The sequence below is a fragment of the Ovis aries genome, chromosome 7 (assembly GCF_016772045.2).
Source record: "Ovis aries strain OAR_USU_Benz2616 breed Rambouillet chromosome 7, ARS-UI_Ramb_v3.0, whole genome shotgun sequence".
In the NCBI taxonomy this organism is placed as follows: domain Eukaryota; kingdom Metazoa; phylum Chordata; class Mammalia; order Artiodactyla; family Bovidae; genus Ovis; species Ovis aries.
Window position 1 is genome coordinate 74,935,007 of NC_056060.1, and position 23,549 is coordinate 74,958,555.

General features: G+C 54.7%; 1 protein-coding gene across 9 annotated transcripts in view; it reads left to right on the plus strand.

The window, feature by feature from the left end:
- PLEKHG3 (pleckstrin homology and RhoGEF domain containing G3) overlaps positions 1–23,549 on the plus strand; it is a 45,051-nt gene that overhangs the window by 17,965 nt on the left and 3,537 nt on the right. For 4 of the 9 annotated variants that reach the window (XM_060418659.1, XM_027971924.3, XM_060418660.1 and 1 more), the window contains 15 exons: positions 11,882–12,271; positions 13,404–13,501; positions 14,672–14,741; positions 15,004–15,050; positions 15,158–15,308; positions 15,391–15,522; positions 15,758–15,940; positions 16,162–16,254; positions 16,527–16,613; positions 16,845–16,878; positions 17,221–17,313; positions 20,164–20,202; positions 20,617–20,636; positions 21,068–21,418; positions 21,881–21,994. In XM_060418659.1, coding sequence (XP_060274642.1) covers positions 11,882–12,271; positions 13,404–13,501; positions 14,672–14,741; positions 15,004–15,050; positions 15,158–15,308; positions 15,391–15,522; positions 15,758–15,940; positions 16,162–16,254; positions 16,527–16,613; positions 16,845–16,878; positions 17,221–17,313; positions 20,164–20,202; positions 20,617–20,636; positions 21,068–21,418; positions 21,881–21,994 — 1,902 coding nt within the window. Of the gene's footprint in view, positions 1–434; positions 5,434–7,081; positions 7,417–11,881; positions 12,272–13,403; positions 13,502–14,671; positions 14,742–15,003; positions 15,051–15,157; positions 15,309–15,390; positions 15,523–15,757; positions 15,941–16,161; positions 16,255–16,526; positions 16,614–16,844; positions 16,879–17,220; positions 17,314–20,163; positions 20,203–20,616; positions 20,637–21,067; positions 21,419–21,880; positions 21,995–23,549 lie in introns of those variants that run through there. The other 5 variants (XM_060418662.1, XM_060418663.1, XM_060418661.1 and 2 more) reach the window with 4 other exon arrangements.

A 23,549-nucleotide genomic window follows, 5' to 3' on the forward strand; every position in this document is an offset into this window, starting at 1 on the left:
CTGGCTGTTGTGAGGGTTAATATCCTCAGGCTTTGAGGGCCTGAGGTGGGGGAGGAGCTGCATAAATGGGTTATTGTTGTGCTGGTGAATGCTCCCGCTTTGTTCAAGTGTCTTCACTATTTGACTTCCTGCAGTTAGCGTCCCCAGACTTGAATTGCTGGAGACACTTGCACATCCTCAGCGGTTGGTGGCGCTCACCTGGCCGGGCTGTGACCTGGGTCTTCACCCAGCGGGGACCTGCTGAGTTGGGGTGGGAAGCTCCATTTCCTCTGTTAGGGGCCCCCCGGGCATCAGGAATGAAAGAAATGCAGAAAGTATGACCCACACGCGCAACTGATTCTGAATAGAACGTTTATTGAAGAGGTTTTGCAGGAGGCGGCGGGCGCTTTAATTCCCGAGGCTGTTGGTGGCAGCTCTCTGCTCGCCCCAAGCCTGTTAACTGCTCGGCTGCCAGGGCCGAATGCGGCTCCCGGGCCCCACGCGGCCCTCTTGGTGCTCAGATGGGAGCCCTTTTGAGGAAAGCGGTAGGTACCCGGCTGGCCAGGCCAGGGGGTGCGAATGGGGCAGGAGCAGCACTATCAAAGGCCTCCGAGTCTTGCCAGACTCTGCTCTGAAACCCGGCTGGCCACAGGCTTTGGGGCAAAAGTTAAATTTCTCCCTTGGGCCTTCAGAAACTGAGGACAGGTTGAGTTGGTCCCTTTTTAAAATCCTGCCCAGGCTTCTTCCAGGGGATGTGTCCATTGAGGCCGGGCAAGAGCGAGAATCCTGTGTTCCTCTTTGAGTTACTGCACGTGGTTCTGCGAGGGGCTTTGGAGGGTCTTCTGATCTCTGAACACTCGGAGTTGGGTGATTAGGGAAGGGGCTGTTTGTAGAGGGACCCAGCACACCCTGGGAAAAGCAGAGTTAATCTCCCACGTTTTCCGGAAGTTTCCTTTTCCCAGAATCCACAGAGGGTGGTTATTTTAGATAAAATCTAGGGGTGCTGGCAGGTTGGGCAGGTGGAAGGATGTTGTCCCTGACCCGGACTCTTCTCCTGGTGGACACCGCCAGACCAGGGCCTTGTCCACCCCTCCCAGAGCTCTGGGCTGCAGAAGCCAGGAGGTCAGGGGCAGGTTGCTGCCCTCCCCTGCCTTGAGTTTCAGCCCTGAATCAAGGCCTGGCTTTTCCAGGAACAGGATTGCTACCTAGGCCATGCCCATGTGGACCCGCCTGCCCCAGAATCTAGGGTTTGGTGACAGCTGCCCCCTCTGCATGTGTAACTGCTCAGCTGAAGGAGAAAGCTGCTCTCCTCCCACCTGGAAACTGGTTGGATGAGTTTCTCTGGCCTCCCTGGTGGAGGCCCCTTAGAAGGGAAGGCAGGGATCTGGGGTGGGGTGGGGGCGGGTACTTTGGGGTGCAGAGGGGCCCCCTGGGGTCTGGGTTAGGGATCCCTGAGGGACAGGGTCATGCAGGAGGCCCTGCTCTCCAAAAGGCCATCTGCCTTTGAGAATTGACCTTGTTGTGTGAGTCTGTAAGTTATGCCTTGGAAAACCTACTTTCCTAAGTTGTCTGGGTCAGGTGCCAGGCTCAGGGTCAGGCATCTAGGGCAATGAGGGAGTGTTGGTTGGAGCTCTTGCTCTTGTTCCTGAGGGTCAGGAGAATCAGGGTGTGTGACCGATGGCAGCAGTTCATAAAGGGGGGCTGCTGCTGTTGCTTGGAATTGAAGACCAACTTGTGTTTGGGGGAGCCTCCTTAATTCTGATTTGCTTGGGGAGGGAATTTGGGGAAGGGTAAAACCCTCAGGTGGCAACACTGACTCCCCCTGCCCCCACACAATGCCCCCAGCTGGGAGCTGCTGTTCTGGAATCCCAGGGGAAGATTCCCTTCTAGTTAAGCCCTGGCATCTCAGTTTCTAGACTTGGCATTCACCCCCCTGCGTTTAGAAACATTTCGTGTCTGAGTAGTTTCATGTCTCCACATTTACTGGGGGCCTTGTTTCTTCCCACTTCGTAGGGGTTGGGATAGGTGTCACCCTTCTTCCTAGCACATTCTCCCCATCTCTTTCTCTCCCTGAAGCTCTCTGTAAACAGCCAGCATCTTCGGCTTCCGGATGCTTCATGAACATTCTGGCTGTGTAGACCCCTGCGGCCATAGCACCACCTAGCAGTTTGTATATTTTAGGGGTAGTTTCTCACTTTGTCTCCCCGAGTCTCTGTGGTGGGTCTTCCAGGCCTGGCCCAGGTGTGCCCATCCCCTTGCTGCCAGACGCCCCAGGTCCTTGCGTGGTCCAGGTCCTTTGAGGACTCCACTGTTGCGTGCTGCCACCCTTGTACCAGGTGCCCTTAGGGCTCTTCCTCACCTGGCAGGAGCTTTGTCATCATTCAAGACGCAGCAAAAATGTCACTCCTTTAAAGCTGCCTGGGTCCCCCAGGTAGCACTTTCTACTTCTTCCGTCAGCAGAGTTTATGTGCATTTCTGTGCCAGCACTTGAGGCACTGGTTTGTGGATAATCTGTTGATGTGTCTATTTTTTAAAAACTATTATTAGTATTATTATTTTTTGGCTGCACAGCGTGACTTGTGGGATTTTAGTTCCCCAACTAGGGATCGAACCTGTGCCTCCTGCAGTGGAAGCACCGAATTTTAACCACGGGACTGCCGGGGAAGTCCTTGCTTCCTTTGGTCATTGATGTGCTTGTCTGGTTTCTTCTGATACAGTATTTGTTCTCCAGAGCGGGTTCTGTGTGTGATTCATCTTTGTGTCAACCCACAAGGCTGCCACAGTATCTTTGTGCAAAGTGGGTGCTTGAATATACTTGAGCAGTGAATTCTGAAGCTCATGACTTGGGAAGGGCTGTTAGTCTTATCCCTGAATGAGGGGGTAAACCTTGCGGTACAGATGGCTCACTGCCCCGCTCCCTGTTGTCCAGCAAGTTAGGAGTAGAACTAACGTTGGTTTTGAGCCGTGCTGGCTGGAGTACCAGGGCTCTTCAGGTCCATTCTGCTGCCTTCCCCTCTTGGATATTCCCTGTGATTTAGGAAATGGGCAAACACTGGGGCTTTCCCCTCTAAGTCCTGGCTCTCTCATTTGTCTACCCTGGAGTTGAATTACATTTTTTCTTTAAAATCCAAGGACGGGTGTCAAGGGTGGTTTCCACCGATTGCTTCCCTACCTCATGGTACCTGAGTAAGTTCTGTTCCTGCTCAGGCCCGTTGTTCCGCATGGCCCTGTTCTCCCTGCGGAACCCAGAGGAATGCGCCCTGCCTGCTACAGCAGAGGACTGACTCATTCAAACTTCATCTCTGGTTTGACCTTCTGTGGGGCCTGGATATCAGACTTGTTTCCGTTTCCAGCTGAATTGCTTTATATTCGCCCTTAAGAGATCATTGTCCAAATCTGTGTTGGGATCATAGATGATGGATGATTGGCAGGATTAGGGTGAAGTGGGGAGGGGAGGGTTAGGTCAGGGTGGTACATGATTAAACTTGTATCTCTATTATTGACTTGAGATATGGGTCTACTTTTTTAGACATGCATCAGAAAAATCTCTTATCCTGATGCTTATGGACAAATAGTAACTCATCCATCCTTCTCATTGCTACCATTTATGGAAGGTATACTGCGTGACAGTTGTTCAAATTGCTCTACTTGTATCCTCTCGCTCTTGGAGACCAGTGAAGTTGGTAGTATTGCTGTGCTCATTTTATGGGTAAAGGAACTTGAAGTTTGGTTAGATTCAGTGACTTGCCCAAGGCCACCCATAGCTAGTAAAACAGAGTAACTGGGTTACAAACCACGTCTGCCTGACTCCAAAGCCTGTGAATCCGTTTACTGCACTTAATCTCTGCTCTCTGGACTCTCATGTACTGAGGTACTTGCTCATTCTCTCCTTCTCATCTGAGAACTCAGATCCAGTGGGCCCCTCTGTTCCCACTTGCTTCCCGCTGAAATTCTCCAATGCCTTTGAATCTGATGCAATAGTAAATGCTGTAACTCTTAAAGGTGTGGTTCAAGGTTGGCGGCCTCAAAATAAGCACCCTCTATAGTGGGTGTACGGGGAGCAACTAGATGGTTAATTTGTGGGGCTGGGTCTCTGAATTTTGCTGATAAGGAGGGGTGGTCCTGTCAGCCTCTGGAGATGGGAGAGGTGAGGCCTGGAGGATGTCTGTGATTTCTAGCATGGTCTTTATCCCCTCCATCTTCTGGGGACATTGTGTCTGTGTCATTTTCCTGCTTAGTGACAAGCTGTGACCTACCCTGGCTATGAGCAATAGCAATTTCTCATCCACAGTAATTGCTCTCCTTTGCCTTCAGTTTCGATGAAACCTCCGGGTGGACTTTTCCTGGGATATCTGTAGGGCCCTTTTGCTATAGCCCCTTCTTCAAACTCCAAAGTGGTCTTTTCTTCCAGTTTTTGTGGCTGGTCACTTAATATTGGCATGGCAGGGTAGCTACGCCCCTGCTCCCGTCCCTATTCTGAGGCCTAGAGTGTGGGGCTGCTGGGGTGAAGGGGCAGTCACTGCTCCTGCGTGCCTCCTGGTGAATTGGAAACTTGCTGGCAGTGACTAATTGGAAACTCATTAGACAAGGAGGAACTGTCTCAGGTCTTGACTGTGGCTACTGTTTGTCTTTCGTCTGACTACTGTGGGAGTGGAGAAGTGCAGAAATTTATTGAACACCTAGTGCATGCATTGCCTTCTGGGGGTGAAAGAAGGCCCAGCCCCCTAGGTTTTTACTGTCTAGTCTGGAAGGAGAGCTTGCACATGAGAACCCCAAGGGCCTGTGCTGTATGCGACACTCAGGCTCAGCTGAGTTCAGAGAAGGGCCTGTGTGTTAGTGTCCCATGGCTGCTGTTAGCAAACGCTGCCATCTGAGTGCCTTAGAACAGCACCCATGCAGACTTCCCTGGTGGCTCAGTGGGAAAGAATCCACCTGCCAATGCAGGAGACACGAGATGACCCACATTCCACGGAGCAACTAAGACCCTGTGCCACCACTACTGAGCCTGCGTGCTCTAGAGCCTGGAAGCCGTAGCTACTGAAGCCTGTGCGTGCTACGGCCCCTGCCCTGCAATAAGCGAGGCCTCTGTGATGAGAAGCCCGCTCCACAACTAGAAAGTAGCCCCTGCTTGCCGCAGCTAGAGAAAAGCTCACACAGCGACAGAGACCCAGCGCAGTGAAAAAGAAATGAAACAGCAGACATTTATTATCTTACAGTTCTGGAGGTCAGATGTCAGTCTGGGCCTATGGGGCTATTTTCCTTCTGGAGTCTCCAGGGAAGATTTTGTTTTCTTGTCCTTTCCAGCTTCCCGAAGCTGCTTAGATCCTTTGACTTGTGGTCTCTTTCCTCCGTCGACGAAGCTAGCAGCCTGGCATTGACCGGTTTCTCGCTCTGCCCCTCTGCCTTTGCTGTCACATCAGCTTCTGACTCCTTGTGAGGACCCTCGTGATTACCGTGAGCCTACCCACATAATCTAGAACAATCTTCCCCATCTCAAGATCCTTAACTTGATCATACCCGCAGAATTTCTTTTGCCATATAAGGTTATCCACATAGATAGGCTCCTTGTATCTGGGGATTAAGATGTAGATATTCCTGGGGGAGAAGCATTTTTGGCCTGCATCATTGTGTATGTTGGATGGGTTGGTGATGGTTAGGGAGGCCTTTCTGAGGATGATGACTGGACCACATTTGTGGAGGGAGAGAATGTCTGGGACACCTTGCAGGTTTGAGAAGTAACATGAGCAGATGTTGGGCTTGTGCGTGGTGGAGACGGGGAGGTGTGGGTGAGCGGTATTCCCACTGACATGAGATGCCAGGGGCTTTCCTTCCCTTCCAAGGCCAGGCCGAGGGAGTTTTCTGGACTTTAGTCTGTAGGCCCAGACTCTATCCCAGAATTCAGGTGGGAGGGCTCCGTTGGCAACCAGAGTCCTTTCTAGCAGCTGACTCAGGCACACTTGGTGGCCCCCTGCTATTCTTGGTTGGTGGGAAAAGGAATTCATGAGGGAAAATGAATTCATGAGGGAACAGGAATTTGAGCCAGCTGGCCTGGGTTTGGGTGGCCCAGAAACCCTGGTCACACAGTTCGCACAGCCTCTGTGATAGTCACGTTGCTCACGAGGAACACAGTCCCTGGAGAGCTTTCCTTGTCCTTAGGTGCTTGGGGCCCCTGAGTCCCCGGGGAGGGACAGGAGGGTCAGAGGGAGAGAGGAAAGAGCCAGCCCCTCTCAGGGATCCTCCTTATCCTCAGGAAAGCCTCGAGGGTGTGGTGAGAGGTCACCCACCTCTGCCCACCCTCTCCTGGCCCAGAGAACCGTAGGAATAGACCCTCAGGAGCTGGGCCTCTGTGGGGACAGTGCTGGGCAGCAGCATGGCTGGGTGGTACTGAGCTGGGGGTATGTGTGTGTGTGTGTGTGTGTGTGTGTTTGTAGCACACTACTGAGCTGGGGTGTGTGTGTGTGTTTCACACTACTGAGCTGGGGTGTGTGTGTAGCACACCTGGACTCAGGATCTCTGTGTGTGTGTGTCTTTTGTGAGGACAGTGCTAGGCAGCAGCATGGCTGGGTGGTACTGAGCTGGGGTGTGTGTGTGTGTGTGTGTGTGTAGACCCTCGTAATACTGAGCTGTGTGTGTGTGTGTGTGTGTGTGTGTGTGTAGCACACCTGGGCTCAGGATCTCAACATGAGATCTCTGGAAGTTCACACTGTGTGTGTGTGTGTGTGTGTGTGTGTGTGTGTGTGTAGACCCTTGTGATACTGAGCTGTATGTGTGTGCGTGCGCACGTGTAGCACACCTGGGCTCAGGATCTCAAGGTGAGATCTCTGGAGGTTCACCTTGCTCCCGCCCTGTCTGTCTGGCAGAGCTGTAGCATTTCTCTGTATCTCCCTTCTGGCACCTTATGGGTGAGCAGATCCTCACAGTGCAATGAGGGGAAGATCAAAGGTTGTGGCCTGGGTTGAAGAACCTTTGGAATACTTAGCAGGTGTTGGGAGATGAGAGAAGGTGGAGAAAAGGAGGGCTGTGCCGCCTGCGGTCCCCAGGGAGGGAGGGACTTGGCCCACATGCGGGTACCAGATGACCATTCCCCTTCCCTCCCGGGGCCACTGGACTTTGGAGCAGTTGCCTTTGGGCGAGCTCCTCTGTCGCTCCATCTGCCTCCAGAGCAGGAGTGGCATGTCGGCCTTCCGTCTCCCGGGTGTGGAGAGAAGGGTAGTAGGTGAAAGGATGACGTCAGCCGCCTCCACACCTGGACCCAGCCTCTCTGAAGCAAAATGTTTTCTGGAGTGTCTCCAAGTGCTGGCCTGCACAGCTCCTCTTGTACAGCCTCCTGCTTTCTCGGCCTGCCGGCCCCTGAAGGAGGGCTGGAAGGGAGTGTTAGCGAGTCCTGGGGACTCCCAGGACTAGAGAAGCAGAGGTTCTCCAGAAGGTTCAATCCAGGTGAGCGCCCCCATGGGACCTTCTTCCTGAAGCTGGGGTGGAGCTGGGGAGCAGGGTCCTACTGCCTTATTGACAAGAGGCCTGAGGACAGAATATGGGGGCTCTGGTGGGTTTGGCTGGTCATTTTCTTCTGTTGGAGGCAGGAGCCTGGGTCAGATCGGGGGCACGGTGCTGAGGCCTCGCAGGGAGGAGAAGGATGTGGAACCTGGCTCCAGTCAGCCGTCCTGGGAAACTCAGAGGCCTGCTGCAGCCTGCCTGCCTCCCTGCCTGGGAGTGTTCAGGGAAGGTCCCCAGGAGGTGTGAGTGGAGGAAGGGTGTGGAATAGGTTTAAATTTAGAGAAAGTTAAAAAGAAAAGAAACTGATCTCCCTTTCTCTCTTGCACCCGAACTCTCAAAGGTGCATGTCTGAGCAGCTTGTGGGGCCGATCAGAAAGGTCTCAGGGACCCTATCACAGAGGGCTTCTCCGCTGTGTATTCTAGAAGACTGACTCACTGGCTGATGATTGATTGGATTGACTCCTGTTAAAAGATGGAAGGGGTCAGTGAGGAGGGATATTTAGGGAGTTGGAGACCAGGGTGATACAGTGGGCTGTGGCTTGGGGTCTGGCTGCTGTCTATCACCTCCTCTAGGCGCCCACTGTCCCAGCAGACAGTGTCTTCCAAGATGAGTTTAAAGACCCCTGAGTTCCAGTTGTGGCCTTGGAGTGAATCTTACCGTATGGGGTGATATGCCAGTCCATGGAGAGGAAGGAAAGGTTGGCTGTACCCGGGAGCCCTTCCGTAGGCAGGTGCTTCCACTGTCTCTGTGGGGGCCTGAACGCCACTACAGAAAGGTGTGTGTGTGCTCACTTGCTCAGTCGTGCCCAACTCTGCGATCTCATGGACCATAGCCTGCCAGGCTCCTCTGTCCGTGGAATTTTCCAGGCAGGAACACTACAGAAGGGTGGAGATTGGGTTTTTAGAACCAGAGGGCACTCACACTGGGTATGATGTCTCTTTTCCCTCACTATCTGATGGTGTCTGCTAACAGTCCCACCTGGACTCTGCCTGACTGCTCCATTTGCTCTTTACCCTTCCTTTCTGGGTCTCTGTATTCTTTTCAAGCAAGTACTCTTGCCCAGGGGAAAGAACGAGAGCCTTGTGAACCTAGGTCTCCTGGTGACTGCAGGGCTTCTCTTATCATCCGAGGAGTTATAATCCGATCCTGGTGCCCTCCTGCTTCTTGCCTTCTCTAACGCCTGCAGTCCTTTGACCAGGAGTATGTGTTTTTCTGTGTTGTTCCAAGGAAAAGGTAAATGGGCAAAGGTCACATAGTAGGAGGTCTAGAAATAGCCTTAAGGAATCTTAATTCTCAATGTTTTTTTTAACCTCCATTGGCCTTTGTGAGGGAAGTAAAATATTAAAAGCCATGACCTTTATGTCTTAATATGTTCCTCATGGTTTATGCTGAGGCAAAGCCATGGCATCTAGGGCTGTGACTAATCCTTTGCTGTGGTTCTGGCTGGTGTGAAATCCATCAGGGAGGCAGCCATCAGTGGGCAGGGGCAGAAGAGCACTCACACTGAAGCCTGAGTGCCTGAGTCCAGATCCAGGCTCTACCGCATGCTCTTTCTGTGGCCTCAGTTTCTGCATCTGTAAAATGGGGATAATAATGGTACTGACCTCATAGAGTTGTTATGAGATAAAAACCTCGTTATGTTTACAGCACTTGGACCATTTTTAGCTGTTAGCCATTATGCTTTCTTTTAACCGCAGGAGGATTTGGGCATGGGTGCTATGAAAATATGAGCTTGGTTTGCAGGCAGGTGGCTGTGTGCAGTCAGAGAAAATTTCTCCAAGTAGGAAAGATGCGTTAGTTCCTGGGCTTTTGAAGTGTGCATGGGGACCCTATGGTGATGGAGTCCCTAATGAGGGACCTTGAAGATACCCTTTAGAGAGAAATCTCTTGAGAGACTGTGTGGGGTGGAGGTGGGGGGCTGTGACTAATCCTTCACTTTGAGGCCATGACCTGGCCAGCTGTGAAGTCCATTAGAGACTTGGGCCTTTTCCACTTAGCATCCCCATAGGGGCTGACTGACCCTAGGTTTCATCTGAGAAAGGTCTTAGGCCACAAGTCCCTACCCCTTTGTTCCAGCTGGGATTGACAGGCCTTGGGGGCTGGAGGGGAGACGGGGTGGGGGGGGGTGTGCCTGATGGTTCACTTGCTTTGAAGGACACATTTTCTGACACACAGAGTATATTCAATACAGGTTTGCTGAATTAAATCAAACACAAAATGTGTTATATAAAATGGTACATGCACAGATGAATAATCACTGCTGAGATACACAGATTTTTAAGTCACAAGAAGGTCAATCACTTCACAGAGGCTATTCAGCAAGTCCCACCGGGCCTGGGGTTAAGGGCTGGGGCGGAGTTCGGGTCTCTTTCTTTGTCTGAAAGGACAGGCCGCCGGTGGGTAGAAATGACTAGCTGGCTCTTCTGAGGAGGCAGGAGAAAGCAGCAGTGCTGTGTTTCCCAGAGGCTCTCCTGAGATGCTTCATTTCACCAAGGTGATCCTGTTAATTACTCCTTTGACTGCATCTGGAAGGAGGGAGCAGTCAGGACTGGCCCCAGCGCTGCCACGGTGTTCTCATCTGCAAGATGAGAGGCTTGCGTGGAGGGAATCCCCTCCCCTAGCCGAGACATGCAGTGGGAATCTGCTGTGCTTGGGAGGGTCCTCGCTGGGCTAGCGTGCATGGCAAACACGTCTTCATGCTCCTGACTTTAGCTTGGTAGTCATACTGGTTCGTCTACCATCATTATCTGTTTGCCATTTGCAGATCACGTTTTAAGGCCCCTGCCCTTAGGTCACTGCCTACGGCTGGGAGTCTTACACAATGAGTGCTACAAAAGGGATAACCCTGGGATGCTATAAGAGTACACAGAAGGGGCCCCCAGTTTTGGTTTCTGGGTGTATGTGGCTTCTCACTGAGACCCAAGGTTTGGTATAAGTGACACAGGCTAGGGGTATGGCGTGGGTGTTGGGGAGGAAGTAATGGCCAGGTAGCAAGAACACTTGCAAAAGCCAGAGCCCAGGCGGGGACACTGGTTCCAAGTTGGGGTAGAGGCACAGAAAACCAGGGGGGCAAATTCAAGATTGCCAGAGTGATAGCACCGTCTTGACCCTTCTCATAGCTCTAACTTGTGGTCTAGTCACTTCTGAGTCCTAGCGCTAGGGGTGGAAGGCATTGGGACAGTAGGGGTGGAAGAGATGCTTTAGAACATTTTTCCTGTGGAAAGAGCAGTCAAATGAACATTCTGGAAAGTGATGTTGATGGGCTTTGGTGCTCTGGGGTGGGGGGTGGAGTGTCCTTGACTTTCCCAAAGGCCACAGCTACCACCCTGCCTTCCCAACTTGCTGCTTCAGGCTGGCCTACCTGTGAGCCTGTTTAGGGAGTAAAGTCCACCTGAGGCTATGTTTGCCTCACCTGGGAGCAGTTTCCTGCTTGCTGTGCTGCCCTGACCTGGCTGTGCTAAAGGGAGCTTCGGGAGACTTACCTGTGCCTCAGCCCTGGGGAATTTCCGGTGCCCCTGGAGCCTGGCTGAGTCAGAAGCAAGCACCAGGGACTGGGGCAAGGAGGTGACATGGGCTCAGCCTTTGCATCATCTTCTCTGTCTTCCCCATCAGTATCCAGGTTTCAGGTTCGTGGTTAAGCCACTGGTGCCCCAAAGATTTTGCAGTCCCACATACTCTCTGGCATATAGGTTGTTAAGAGCCAGATCCTTGACCAGTGGACACCTGGAGAGTGCTTTTTGATGGCTGCCAGTACTATCACTGTTCTGATGGCTTATGGAGCCGTCGCTCTGTGCTGGGCACCAAGCTGTACACCCAGCAGCTCACTGCATACTGCAGGGGACAGCCTCAGGACAGCCTCACCTCCTCGCAGGTGGTGAGAAGCAGAGGCTCTGGGAGGCTGGGTGATTTGCAGGAGCAGAGGGGCTGGGCTGCAGATTGCATCAGAAGGCACCCCTGACCGCTGCCAGCTGTTCTGGGGCCTCAGCTTTCTGAGCCCTTGGTTGACCCAGGATGTGGTCCACCTTTCTTCCACTCTGGGAAGGATGGAGGTGGCGCTGTTAAGACAGGCAGGAATGTCACTTGGGCATCCTCGTAGATCCTCGTAGATGCAAGGAAGGGACCTCCTTGAGATTCAGAATTGTTGCTTTAAAAATTGCGGTAAAGTGCATGTAACATAAAATCCACATTTTAAAATGCTCAGTGGCATTGAGTGAGTACATTCATATTGTTGTGTATCCATCACTATCTTCCATCCATAGAACCTCCCATTATCTTGCACAACTGAAACTCTGTATCCATTAAACAGTAACTCCCCATCCCCTCCTCCCCCAGCCCCTGGCAGCCACCCTTTTACTTTCTGTTCCTGAGAGGATTCCAGAGGTTTGACCCTTTGTCTGTCCTGCCCAGAACCTCCCCGGAACGCCCCCGCCAGGCAGCGATGCCAGGATGCCCGTCTCTGCCTCCCTCCACCAGAACGGCAGCCAGGAGCGGCCGGCGAGCCTGACCTCCACGACCTCCTCGTCCGGCTCCTCGCGCGACAGCCACGGGGCCATGGAGGAGCCCAGTGGCTCCGAGGCTTTGGCCGAGAATGGGGAGGGCACCCCGTGTGGCCAGCATCTCCCCAACAGCAACAACAACTCCAGCGGCTGGCGGAACATGCGGGGGTCCCTGTCGCCCTTCAGCAAACGCACGCGGCCGGTGGCGCCTGCGGACAAGTTCGGCTACCTGGGCCGGGTGGTGCGGGAAATCGTGGAAACGGAGCGCACGTACGTGCGGGACCTGCGTAGCATCGTGGAGGTGAGGCTTCGGGGGGCTGAGGTCTGGAGGAACGGCGCTCTCCTCCGGGGCTGGGGCTGGCCTCTGGCTTCCGGTGGCCCAGCTCTTGAGCAAAACCCTACTTCCATCCATGGGAGGAGGAAAGTTCTCCCTGACATGTTGCTTCCGAGATCTGCCTCTCTCACGGCGCCCGCCCGGATGCTGCTGGCCGCTCATGCCGCCCTGTGACTTGGGGGTCCCGTCAGTAGTTGGGCCAGCAGAACTTCTGCGGATGGTTGGGGTGTAGGCACCCTTCGTGGAGAGTGGGGACTCCTGTGCTTAGCCAAGAGAGAGCCACGATGAAGAAACTGGCTCTGGGCCCCTCCCTGCACAGCGCCCAGCTTCCTCTTGTTTCCTGCCCGTGGGGTCTTAGGCGCCTGGTAACCCCTGCCTCAGACTCCTTCTCTGTAAATTGAAGAGGCAGGGCCTTGAAGGGCCAGTGCCAGTGTTTCACACTGGGAGGGGCAAGGGAGAAGGTGACTGTGTGGCTGCTGCTGAGGAAGCTCTCTGCCCTTTGGAGGGACATGTGCTTGTTTCCTAGGCCTGCCTAACAGGCAGCCACACACGGGGGAAGCCAAGATGCATAGGTTTATCTTGTCCTGGTTGAGGAGGCCAGAGGTCAAAACTCAAGACTGCTGGCCGGGTTGGTTTCTTCTGGAAACTCTGAGGGAGAGTGTGTTCCAGGGCTCTCCCCTAGCTCCTGGATGCTGCTGGCAACCCTCGCTGTTCCTTGCCCTGTAGCTGTCCGCCCCCCATTATCTGCCTCTGTCTTCACATGGCCTTGTCTGAGTCTGTCTGTGTCCCCTCCTCTTACAAGGACACCAGTCACTTGATTCAGAGCCCACCCTACATCCAGTGTGGTAGCGTCTGATGATCCTTAATCATTATATCTGCAAAGACCCTATTTCAAATAAGGTCACATTCTGCGATTCCAAGTGGGTATTATTATTTGTGAGGAGGGACCAGTCGTCCCAGGGCAGTAGGGGACATCTGTGAAATGGGCACAGCAGGAAAATGCAGCCCAGGAATGAGGCATGGATGGTGAGCGGGGCAACGGGGCAGGACCGCATTGCGCCGGGGCTGCGGCTGAGCTCTGACGACTCTCTCCACGCAGGACTACCTCTTGAAGCTCATTGACACGCCAGGGCTGCTGAACCCAGAGCAAGTCAGCGCCCTCTTTGGGAACATAGAAAGCATCTATGCACTGAACAGGTATGGAGGGAGCTTGACACACCCCATGTTCTTACTGTGAGCCCCATCTCAGGGCCTGGAGAGGGGCCCCGATATCCCTGGTCTTACTCGGGGGCTGTGATGCGTGGCCCGGGGTCTGATCGCCGAAGTGGGGAAGGGTGGTCCCTCCCTGTACAGTTAGCTCCCTTCAGGAGAGAGGGCCTTTGGGCCTGTGTGCCCTGGGCCCAGTATGCTACCTGATGGGCAGAGGGGCTCGTGTGAGGCGGTGTTCATGTTGGGTCCAGGCTGGGCCAGCGCCCTTTCAGGGACTGCTGTACCCTTGCACGTGAGGCTGTTTCCCCGTCCCTCTCATCTTGGTCCCCCACGTGCAGATCTCTTCATTCTTCTCCACATTCCCCCTGATTCTGTGGGAAGCTGGGGCTCCCTGGAGGTGATCTGACCCATTAGGTAGGGGAACGTACAAGCCTGGCAAGGAACGAAGAGGGAGGCTGAGCAAGGCCTGGCGAACGGCTGCTTCAGGGACAAAAGGGCTCCACGAAGATCACACATGAGCTGCTGCCAGGGCCCCCAGACTCCCCAGGGAGTGGGCACTGGCTGGGAGGAGCAGAGCTTGAGGGCACAGCATTGACAGGATAGGAGGAACCTTGCCCCAGGCCCCTTAAGATGGGCAGAGGGACTTACTGCTGGGCAAGCTGGGAGGCCCGATGCAGGGGAGACTTGGACCGGAGGGTGTGGGCTTGGGCAAGAAGGAGCACAGGAAGGGAGGCCGGGTGTTCCTCTCGTGCCCCCGTCTCAGAACAAGCAGTGGTGGGACTCACCCTGTCTCTCCCGTTTTCTGCATCCTTCTGAACTGGGGGCCTCGGTCCCTTGCTAGTTCTCCCTATCTCCTTCCCCTTTTAATGTCTGCTTCTGTGTGTTTGACTCCTTCTGCCTGCAGAGGAGCTGTGTCCCCTTCTGAGGTGGGTACTGGTGTGCCTTCTCCCTCTCCTGCTGGTGGAGCGCATGGCTCTGTTTTGCCCCCATCTTTGCTGCGGTGCTGGCTCCTTTCCGTAGTTGCTGCCCCGGGTGGAGCTCACTGACACCAGGGCTGATGTGTGTCTGGGCACCAGGAGGTTGGGGCGGGGGGGTGTGTTGGTGACCATGGAGGCTGTGAGTGGTCCACGGTCTGAAGACCACCCTCCCTTCACCTAGCCAGCTACTCAGAGACCTGGACAGCTGCAACAGTGACCCCGTGGCCGTGGCCAGCTGCTTTGTGGAAAGGGTAAGAACAGCTGGGTCCTGGCACATCCTGCCTTGCTAGGGACCTCTCTCTGGGGGAAGTGCTGGGTGAATATCAAGGGCATTTGGGGTGGCTCTGGGGGGTGCTGGGTGGATGGCATGTCCGAGACGGATGGGTACAGAGATGAATCTGCAGATGCTTGGGGAGAGTGTGCTCTGGGGCCTAGGGTCATGCCTTTGATACACCCAGGCTTACAGGCAAATGCGAGTCTCCCTGAAAATGACTGTTTTTGGTCTTTCTTTAGAGCCAAGAATTTGATATCTACACTCAATATTGCAACAACTACCCCAAGTGAGTAATTAGGATGGAGAGGGGAGGCAGAGCCATCTGGCGAGTCCAGAGTACCCCACCTCCCCCTCCAGCCTCCCCTCTGGTGACGGCCTCTTTCCCACTGGCAGCTCGGTGGCCGCCCTGACCGAGTGCATGCAGGACAAGCAGCAGGCCAAGTTCTTCCGGGACCAGCAGGACTTGCTGCAGCATTCACTGCCCTTGGGCTCCTATCTCCTCAAACCGGTCCAGCGCATCCTCAAGTACCACCTGCTGCTCCAGGTAACCTGGGGCTCCTCCCGAGGACATGGGGGCCTGAGGGAGGGGCAGGGCCCTTGAGCCTAAGCTCCTGTCCCCCGCACAGGAGATCGCCAAGCATTTTGATGAGGAAGAGGAAGGCTTTGAGGTGGTGGAGGATGCCATTGACACCATGACGTGCGTGGCCTGGTACATCAACGACATGAAGAGGAGGCACGAGCACGCGGTCCGGCTCCAGGTGCTCTGGAGCTGAGAGCTGGAGGGGCGGGCAGGCAGGGGTGCTCGGGCAGGAAGAAGCGTGGAAGAGGGAATGTGAGCTGAAGGGTGGTGTCCTTGAAGACGGGCTTCTCTCGGGGGAGCCCTTGGTGCAGCATGTCTCTCTGAAACCCAGGCGGTGACTCCAGGGGGCCCTGCGTGGTCCCAGCAGGGTCTCCAGCGGCCTGACCCTGGGGCTTGGGGCTTCTCTGCTGCAGGAGATTCAGTCTTTGCTCCTCAACTGGACGGGGCCAGACCTGACCACCTACGGGGAGCTCGTCCTGGAGGGCACGTTCCGCGTGCACCGTGTGCGCAGCGAGAAGACCTTCTTCCTCTTTGACAAAGCGCTGCTCGTCACCAAGAAGCGGGGCGGCCACTTTGTCTACAAGGGCCACATCCCGGTAACCAGGCCACACCTCCTCCTCCCCTGCTTCCCGCCTTCCCAACGGGCTGGTTCCACTTTCCAGCTCTGCGCCAGACTTGCCTGGGCCTCAGGTTGGGCTGGACGCAGCTCCACCTTTAGAAGAATACTTACCCTGCCTCCCCTGATGGCCTTGAAGGGTGGGGTCCCCAGTTGGCTCCCTGCCAGAGGCTTGACTGCCATCTCCCCCTGCCCTCCCAGTGTTCCTCCCTGATGCTGATTGAAAGTACCCGAGAGTCCCTGTGCTTCACCGTCACGCATTATAAGCACGGCAAGCAGCAGTACAACATCCAGGTGAGGGGCGGGCCAGGACAAGACCCCGACGGGCCTGCCGGGTGCAGGCTGGGAAAAGACCCGCCCCTCCCTCGGCGGCGGGCGCCTTGGAGTCTCCCCGTGGAAGGCAGAGGTCCTTGGGGTTATCTCTCGGGCTTGTGCTGAGGATTTGAGCCTCATAGCACCCCAAGCCTGCTTTCTGCCTCTGGCCCCCGTCGGCGGAAGCCTAGCCCACGCCAGATGGCTTCAGGCCTGTCATGGTAACCTCCTCCTCCTTTCTTGGGCCTGCCCAGGCCAAAACGGTGGAGGAGAAACGGAGGTGGACTCACCACATCAAGAGGCTCATTCTGGACAACCACCACACCACCATCCCCCAGAAGGTGAGTTCCCGGGGTGCCTGATGGGGAGCCGGGAGTGGCTGTCCCTCAGAGCCAGCTCCGGGGAACCCTGGGGCCTCACCTTCCGGACATTGGCCCCACTGGACAATGGGATCAGTTCAGCGGATGCTTCGGTCCTCTGTACCAGCCCTGTGGGAGGCCCTGGTACTGCAAGGCCAAGGGAGAAATGGCTCATAGCAAGGTAGCCACGAGGTGGGTTTCCTTCCCTTCCAGGCCAAAGAAGCCATCTTGGAAATGGATTCCTATTGTAAGTTCACACTTCCTGCCTGCTTTGTCCCTAGTGGTGCTTGTCTCTTGGTCGGACTGTATCCTGGGGGAGCTTTGCTGGATACTTAGAGTCTAGAGAGTAGGGAGGATGGGGGAGGCTCCTTCTGTAAGGCTGGGGGTCTACTGCGAGGCCAGGGCTTGGTGCTGATGACAGGCGGGATGCTATGTGCCTTGTGCTCCTGGTACGTGGGAGGTTGAAAGAGCTCTGTAGGCTTGTGGCCCTGGAGCTGGGCTGGTCAGCAGAGTTGTGCTCGGGGGTGGGCAGAGTTCAGCTGATGGGCTGATGGTATCCCAAAGGCCTGGTTGTCTCTCTTGGGTGCAGATCCCAATCGGTACCGCCACAGCCCAGAGCGCCTGAAGAAGGGCTCCCAGGACGACGTATCCACCCACGTGCACCAGGGGCGCCGGCAGTCTGGTAAGGCAGGGACTTTGTGGATACAGAGGCTTCTTTTCAGGACCTTTAACCAAGCAGGGAACGAACCTTCTACAGCAGCATTTGGGGCTGGCTCTCACCTCTCTGGAAATCCTAGGAAGGGCTGGGGGGGGGGGGGGGGGGGTAAGTGCGGTGTGGATGGGTACATCTGGAGCCTCCTGCCTTCCACCAGGCACCTCTGGCACCTTCCTGCCTACCCAGGGCTGGACAGCTCTCCTTTTACAAGGCCCTAGGAAGGTTTGTTCCAGGCACCCCTGCTTAGCGCCCCCACAGTTGACTCCTTCCTCCTTTGCCATTTGGAACACTGGGAGTCGGCCAGAGTAATGCTTGGACGTCATGGATGGTCCACAGCCCAGTTTTGGAATAGAGCAGAGGCAGGACATGGGGAAAATGAGTTGGATTTCAAGTGGCACCAGATCCAGACAGGAAATATTTACTTTGGGTCTCAGGGAAGAGTTCTGTTCTCCTTTCTTGGGTTTTCTTCCATGACTGGGCTTGCTGCTGTGTACTTGGAAGTATTGAAATGAACCATTTATTGAAGAGAAAACCTTGCTTTTATTCTCTGCCCTTGTAGTGATGAGTGTGTGTGTTTTCTGTGTCAATTTTCACCCTCTTCATTCAGTCTGAGGCCCAGGGATAGATCTAGTTTTGGCCAGGCACTTGTCAAACTACCACCTGGGGTGGGAATTGGGGTGAAAACCATCTCAGAGACCCCTAAAGAGAAAGACTAAGTAGTGATGGGAGCTGGGTCCTGGCTGGGATCCCCACAGTGTGTGGGGTTTGATTGGCAAGACCCACAGGTCCCCTGAACAACTGTGTGGATTGACGTAGAGCCTTCGGTTTTCTGGAGGATGAAGCCGAGCAGCGTCTGGAAAGCTCTTGTGTGTTTTGTTTGGTGGTGTTCCTGATGGATCTCAAACCTTAGGCAAACTTGCCATGGTTGCAAAAGGTCTTTGGTGCCATGTGTTAAAAGCCTCAAATTGGGAGTGTTACTTCCTAAGTCTCTGGCCCCTCTTGCTTCTCTGTCCTTTCTTCTGTAATTCTCTCATCCCTCTAACATTACCTCTTAACTTGCCATAGCTTTGACTTGGAAGCTTCTAATATGTGGAGGTATTTAGTAAGTGGCGGCAGTGGTAATAATAGTACTCCCTGTCATAACATCAGCTGCAGCAAGCGATGCACTTGGGAAATGAGCCGTTTCAGAGCTGAAGTTTCCCCAGGCTGAGGTTTTAGCCTGTAAACACTAAAACAGTTGGGTTTTGTTTTTGTGTTTTAGTTTTGTTGTTGTTGAGTTGCTAAGTTATGTCTGACTCGTTTGTGAACCCCATAGGCTATCCATGGGATTTCCCAAGGAAGAATATTGCAGCGGGATGCCATTTCTTCCTCCAGGGGATCTTCCCAACCTAGGGTTTGAGCCTGAGTCTCCTGAATTGCAGACAGATTCCTTTCCACTAAGCCATCAGGGAAAGAATTCGCTTGCCAATGCAGGAGACGCAGCAGGAGACACAAGTTCAATCCCTTCGTTGGGAAGATCCCTTGCAGGAAGAAATGGCAACCTGCTCCAGTATTCTTGCCTGAAAAAACTCATGGACAGAGGAGCCTGGCGGACTACAGTGCATGAGGCCACAAAGAGTCAGACACAACAGAGCAGTTAAGCACGTCCGTCTTTCCACTGAATAGTGTTCCTTCTTATTAGTCTGCATGCTTTTCTGTAGTAGCCCTTCCTTCTTCCCTCTTCTGTTACAAATTAATCGATTGAATGTGTAAGAAATGTGTATAAAAGCAGTCAGGACATCAGTGAGAGGGAGGATTCGGGCCCGTGGGAGAGCTTGTTCTCAGTCGTCTATTGTGATTGCCTCCAGGCCTATTTCTGCTTCATACTTGCAGAGAGTTGGGATGGGCAGATAAGTGCACTCTCTGGATAAATCAGGTGTTGTTGTCATCTTAAATATTCTTGTTAAATATTCTTGATTACATGGTTTAAACTGAAAGAGTAGAGCCTTTTGTATTTCTCACTTTAAAAACGACTAGGTATCTGGTTACCTCGATGCAGGTAGAGGGTAGGTGTGTGTGCCTGTGCGCATTTAGAAAAAACAGTTCTCCAGGAACAGCTGAGGCACCTCAGGAGAGCTCCTTTCTGACTCCCAGTTTATAGTGGGGCTGCCATTTGATGCCAGGTGGTCAAGGGCAGTAGGGGCTAAGGGCACGGCTCTGTAGAGAGGTTCTAGACCTGTCCTCTCATCCTGGCCTCTCTATCTCAGGTCTGTCCCCAGAAAGGCTGGGTATAAGGTGCTGACACCATCGGCTTAATGGGTATATTCTGTCCTCGGGTCCTGGGCAGCCCTTGTCCAGCTGGGCAACACTCCCCAGTAGGCAGCGGGGCTTCGTGGTGCCAGGCCTTAAAGGCCATAGCAAGTTGGATGCAACCTCTGCTTTCCAGCGGGGGCTCTGTGAAGGGGCTTGGGTGTCATTAAGACCCTGATGTGCTCTGTGCAGGGAGGCGGGGCTTGAGGTGGAGGCCAGGGCCCCCAAGAGAGGCTCGTCATTCTCAAGAGGACAGTGTGGGGTTGTGGCCTCAGAACCAAGGGCCCCAGCAGGGCTAGTGGGCAGGCCTCGTTCTGGGGGCTGTCAGCCACAGCAGAGCCCCCCGAGCCGGGGTGGGCAGTGGCTCCCTGTGGACTGGGCATGAGGGCAGCCTTTGTCAGGCCATGGGGGCCCAGCTGGAGTGGACTTTGAGCTGGTGATGGGCCGGTGGCGCTGTGAGTGTGGGGCCAGGGCCAGGCCAGGCAGTTTGCGGCCTGCACTGACTCTGCCCGTTGCTCTCCTCCTCAGAGCCGACCAGACATCTCTTCAGGCAACTCAGTGAGAAAGGTGAGAGAGGGAGCGATGGTCGGCTATCCCCTTGAGCCCCAGGGCGAGGGTGAGCGGGAGGAGCGGGCGACCGGCAGGGTGGGGGTGACGCGGGTGGTGCAGAGGGGCCTCTGTTTCTCCCTGGAAGGGGGCCTCTCACCCTTGCTGTCCAGGCTCTCCCCCTACACGCCTTGTACCCTGTCTCCCTGTCCTTGGTTGACAGCAGGAGCGAGTGACTCCCACCCCGGGCTCCTGTGCAGTCAGTCATTCCTTTGAAAGTCCTGTGAAGATTCTGGGAGCAGGAGCCCCTGATGAGGCCTTTCCCGGGGGGTCCTGGGCCTCAGGCCTGTGTAAGGGGGTTCTTTCTCCTGCTCACTGATCTCCCCTCTCCCTTCCCCCTTGCCCATGTGCCGGGATCTGGCGGTGGTGGAGCAGCCAGAGCCACAAGAGTGAAGGTAAGGCCAGGGGCGAGGGGACTGTGGACAGGTTGGGGGGAACTACCCAGCTCAGCCCTCATCATCATCACTTACCCAGCAAACACCTGTCAAACACTTACTGGGTGCCAGGCTCTGTCTTGAGGGTCCTGGAGATGAATAAGCCCGGGGTACCCTTCTGCACCCTTTTCCTGGGGTGGCAGCCTGCCAGTGGCCAGCCCAAGCCTGGATCCTCTCATATTGCTCTCTCTCCCTGGGGCAGGCGGGCCTGTCTGGGTCCTGAGTTCCTGCCCAGGCCCCAGGCCCAGCTTCCCACCTCTAGAGTCCCCCGTGCCACTCTGGAGCCCAGAGGTTGGGTGTCTGTAGATGCAAAGCCTCCCCAGCCCCAGCAGCTGCAGGAGGAGGGGGGTTGCCCAGAGGCTGATCACGAGGGGGCCTTGTGCTCTGCACAGCACGCAGGCAGTGTTGGCACGCTCCTGGACTTTGGACAGCCCCGCTGTGCTCGGGGCCTGCAGTCGGAGGCCGAAGGGGCTGCCCAGGAGGAGCAGGAGGAGGTGATGGAGGAGGAGGAGGAGGAGGAGCAGGCCTTTCAGGTCTCTCTGAAGGACCTGGCAGGGCACAAAGGCAGCGAGAAGGGGGCCAGGCCAGAGCCCTCAGGCTCGGAGGAGGAGGAGGAGGAGGAGGAGGAGGAGGAGAGCCTGGCAGTGGCGGAGCAGGTAGCCGACTTTGCCAGCTCCCTGCTGGCCGCCCTCCACTGCTGGCACTATCGAGCCAACGCTTTACTTTTCTCCCGGGGCGCTATGGTGAGGTGTCTCTTTGATCTCCCCTCCTCCTTGCATGCTTCCTGGCACGTGCTTGCCCATCCATGAGTCCCCTTCCCTGCTCTCCTCACCCCTCCATCCTTGTTCCTTCATTCCTGCCAGTGGTGTTTCTTAACCCCCGGCTCGCTGTCATGCCCTGGTGAGCCCCTGGCATTCATTGTTCCAGTACTGGAGCTAACCAGCATGCTACTCAGCGGGCATGGCTAATGGGGCAGGCTGGGGGGTGGCGGGGAGGTCAGCACACCGGGGGCGCATGCCTGGTGGGGATTTCTGAGTCTCCCAGAGTTGGCAGTCCAGGCCGACTCTGGATGGCACAGGTCCAACGCTGGATCTCAGTGTAGCCCAACCCCCTTGGGGCTCAAGAGGTGCTGTCACGGTTGGGATGCAGAAGGGACCAGCTCCCTATTGTTCTGGAAGCTGATGACTGCCCTCTGCTTGCTGCAGGGGAAGGAACGCAGGGAGTCTGAAGAACCCAAGAGCTGCGGGAGGACCAGGAGCCAGTCTCCAACTCCTGAGGAAAAGTGCCTGAACTTTGAGTCTGTGACTTCCCTGCCAGAGGTGAGTGGCCAGCAGGTGGAATGGGGATTGTGCATACCCTCCTGAGCCCAGATCTCCAGCTTTGTAGGCGGGGCTTTCAGACATGGCTCTCCTGTTAGGCCCATGGGGACAGGGAATCTTGCTCCCCAGGACTCTCATGCCTTCAGGAAACCTGTCTGGCCTGTGGGCATGTGGCTTGGTGACAGACAGCTTCTTACTCTGAATTAGAAAACAGTACCCCTCTCTCTGGGGCTTCCTAGTGGCTCTGTGGTAAAGAACCTGCCTGCAATTCAGGAGATTCAGGTTCAATTCTTGGATCAGGATCTTCCTGAGGAAAGGGCATGGCAACCTACTCTAGTATTCTTGGAGAATCCCATGGACAGAGGAGCCTGGGAGGCTGCAGCCCACAGGGTCGCAGAGTCGGAAATGACTGAAGCTACTAAGTGGCAGATACAGTCTCTTGCCAAGGGACACAGTTACTGGAAGTGACCAGAGTTTAGGTCCTCTTGGCCAGGCTTCCTTGCATAGAGCATAAGGCCCTGCCCTGCCAGCATACCAGACATTTAAATCATGCCTGTCTCACCTGGCAAAGGAATAAGGTGTTGATATCTACTTCTATATGCTCTATATGCCTGGTGTTCTGTTTCTTCCTTCTGTTTTCTGAACCAGCTCTACCAGGGAGAACGAGACTCAGAGATGTTAGGTGACGTGCCTGACATTGCACAGCTTCTAAGGGGCAGAGCTCAGGTTAGACTTGGGTCTGTGACCCAGAAGCCTGCACTCTTTCCTCCCCACCCCCACCATCAGCCCAACGCTATCTGTGGGTTATATGTAACAGAGTCCTTTGCTTTCCCAGAGATACAAGGAAAATTTCAAGAAACCTAGACCCCCAAGGTGATCCTCACAGCTAGGACAAGACTTATAGCCTAGGTGACACTGGAAAAGGGTTTAGAGTGGTGCTGGTCAATGATAATAGAATGTGAGTCTCATGTATAATTTTGAATATTCTAGTAGTCTCAGTAAAAGATTATTTAACCCAGTATATCCAGACTATTATCATTTCAACACATAGTATCAAAGCTACTCATGAGGTATTTTGTACTTTTCGGTGTGAAGTTTTTGCAGCATGGACTAGCTGCATTTCAGATGCTTGAGAGTCACAAGTGGCTGGCAGTCATTGTGTTGGACAGTGTCCAACCCAGGGCCTAGCTCCTGGGTCCCTCTGTGCAGATGCTAGACTAGAACGGTTGGAATCAGGTCTGGTTCCTCAGATTTTAGAGTACTGTCTCGTCTTCTCCCTAACGAGCCTTCTGGAAAGCTGCCTATACTGGCTGATTTTACGATTCAAATGACCTTTGATGTGGTCAGAAGGGAGTTGTCGACCTTGCTTCCTCCTTTGTCATCTGCTGGGCAAGGGCAGAGTCGGGCACAAAGGCAGAGGCTGCCTAGGAGGAACTGCATCTCCATCTTCGTCCCCTGAATGGATTTCAGCACATGGTCCTATTGCCCTCTGGATCTTGACCCACACAGGAGACCCTGGCCCTTCAGAGGAGTCATTTAGGCCCAAGTTTCAACC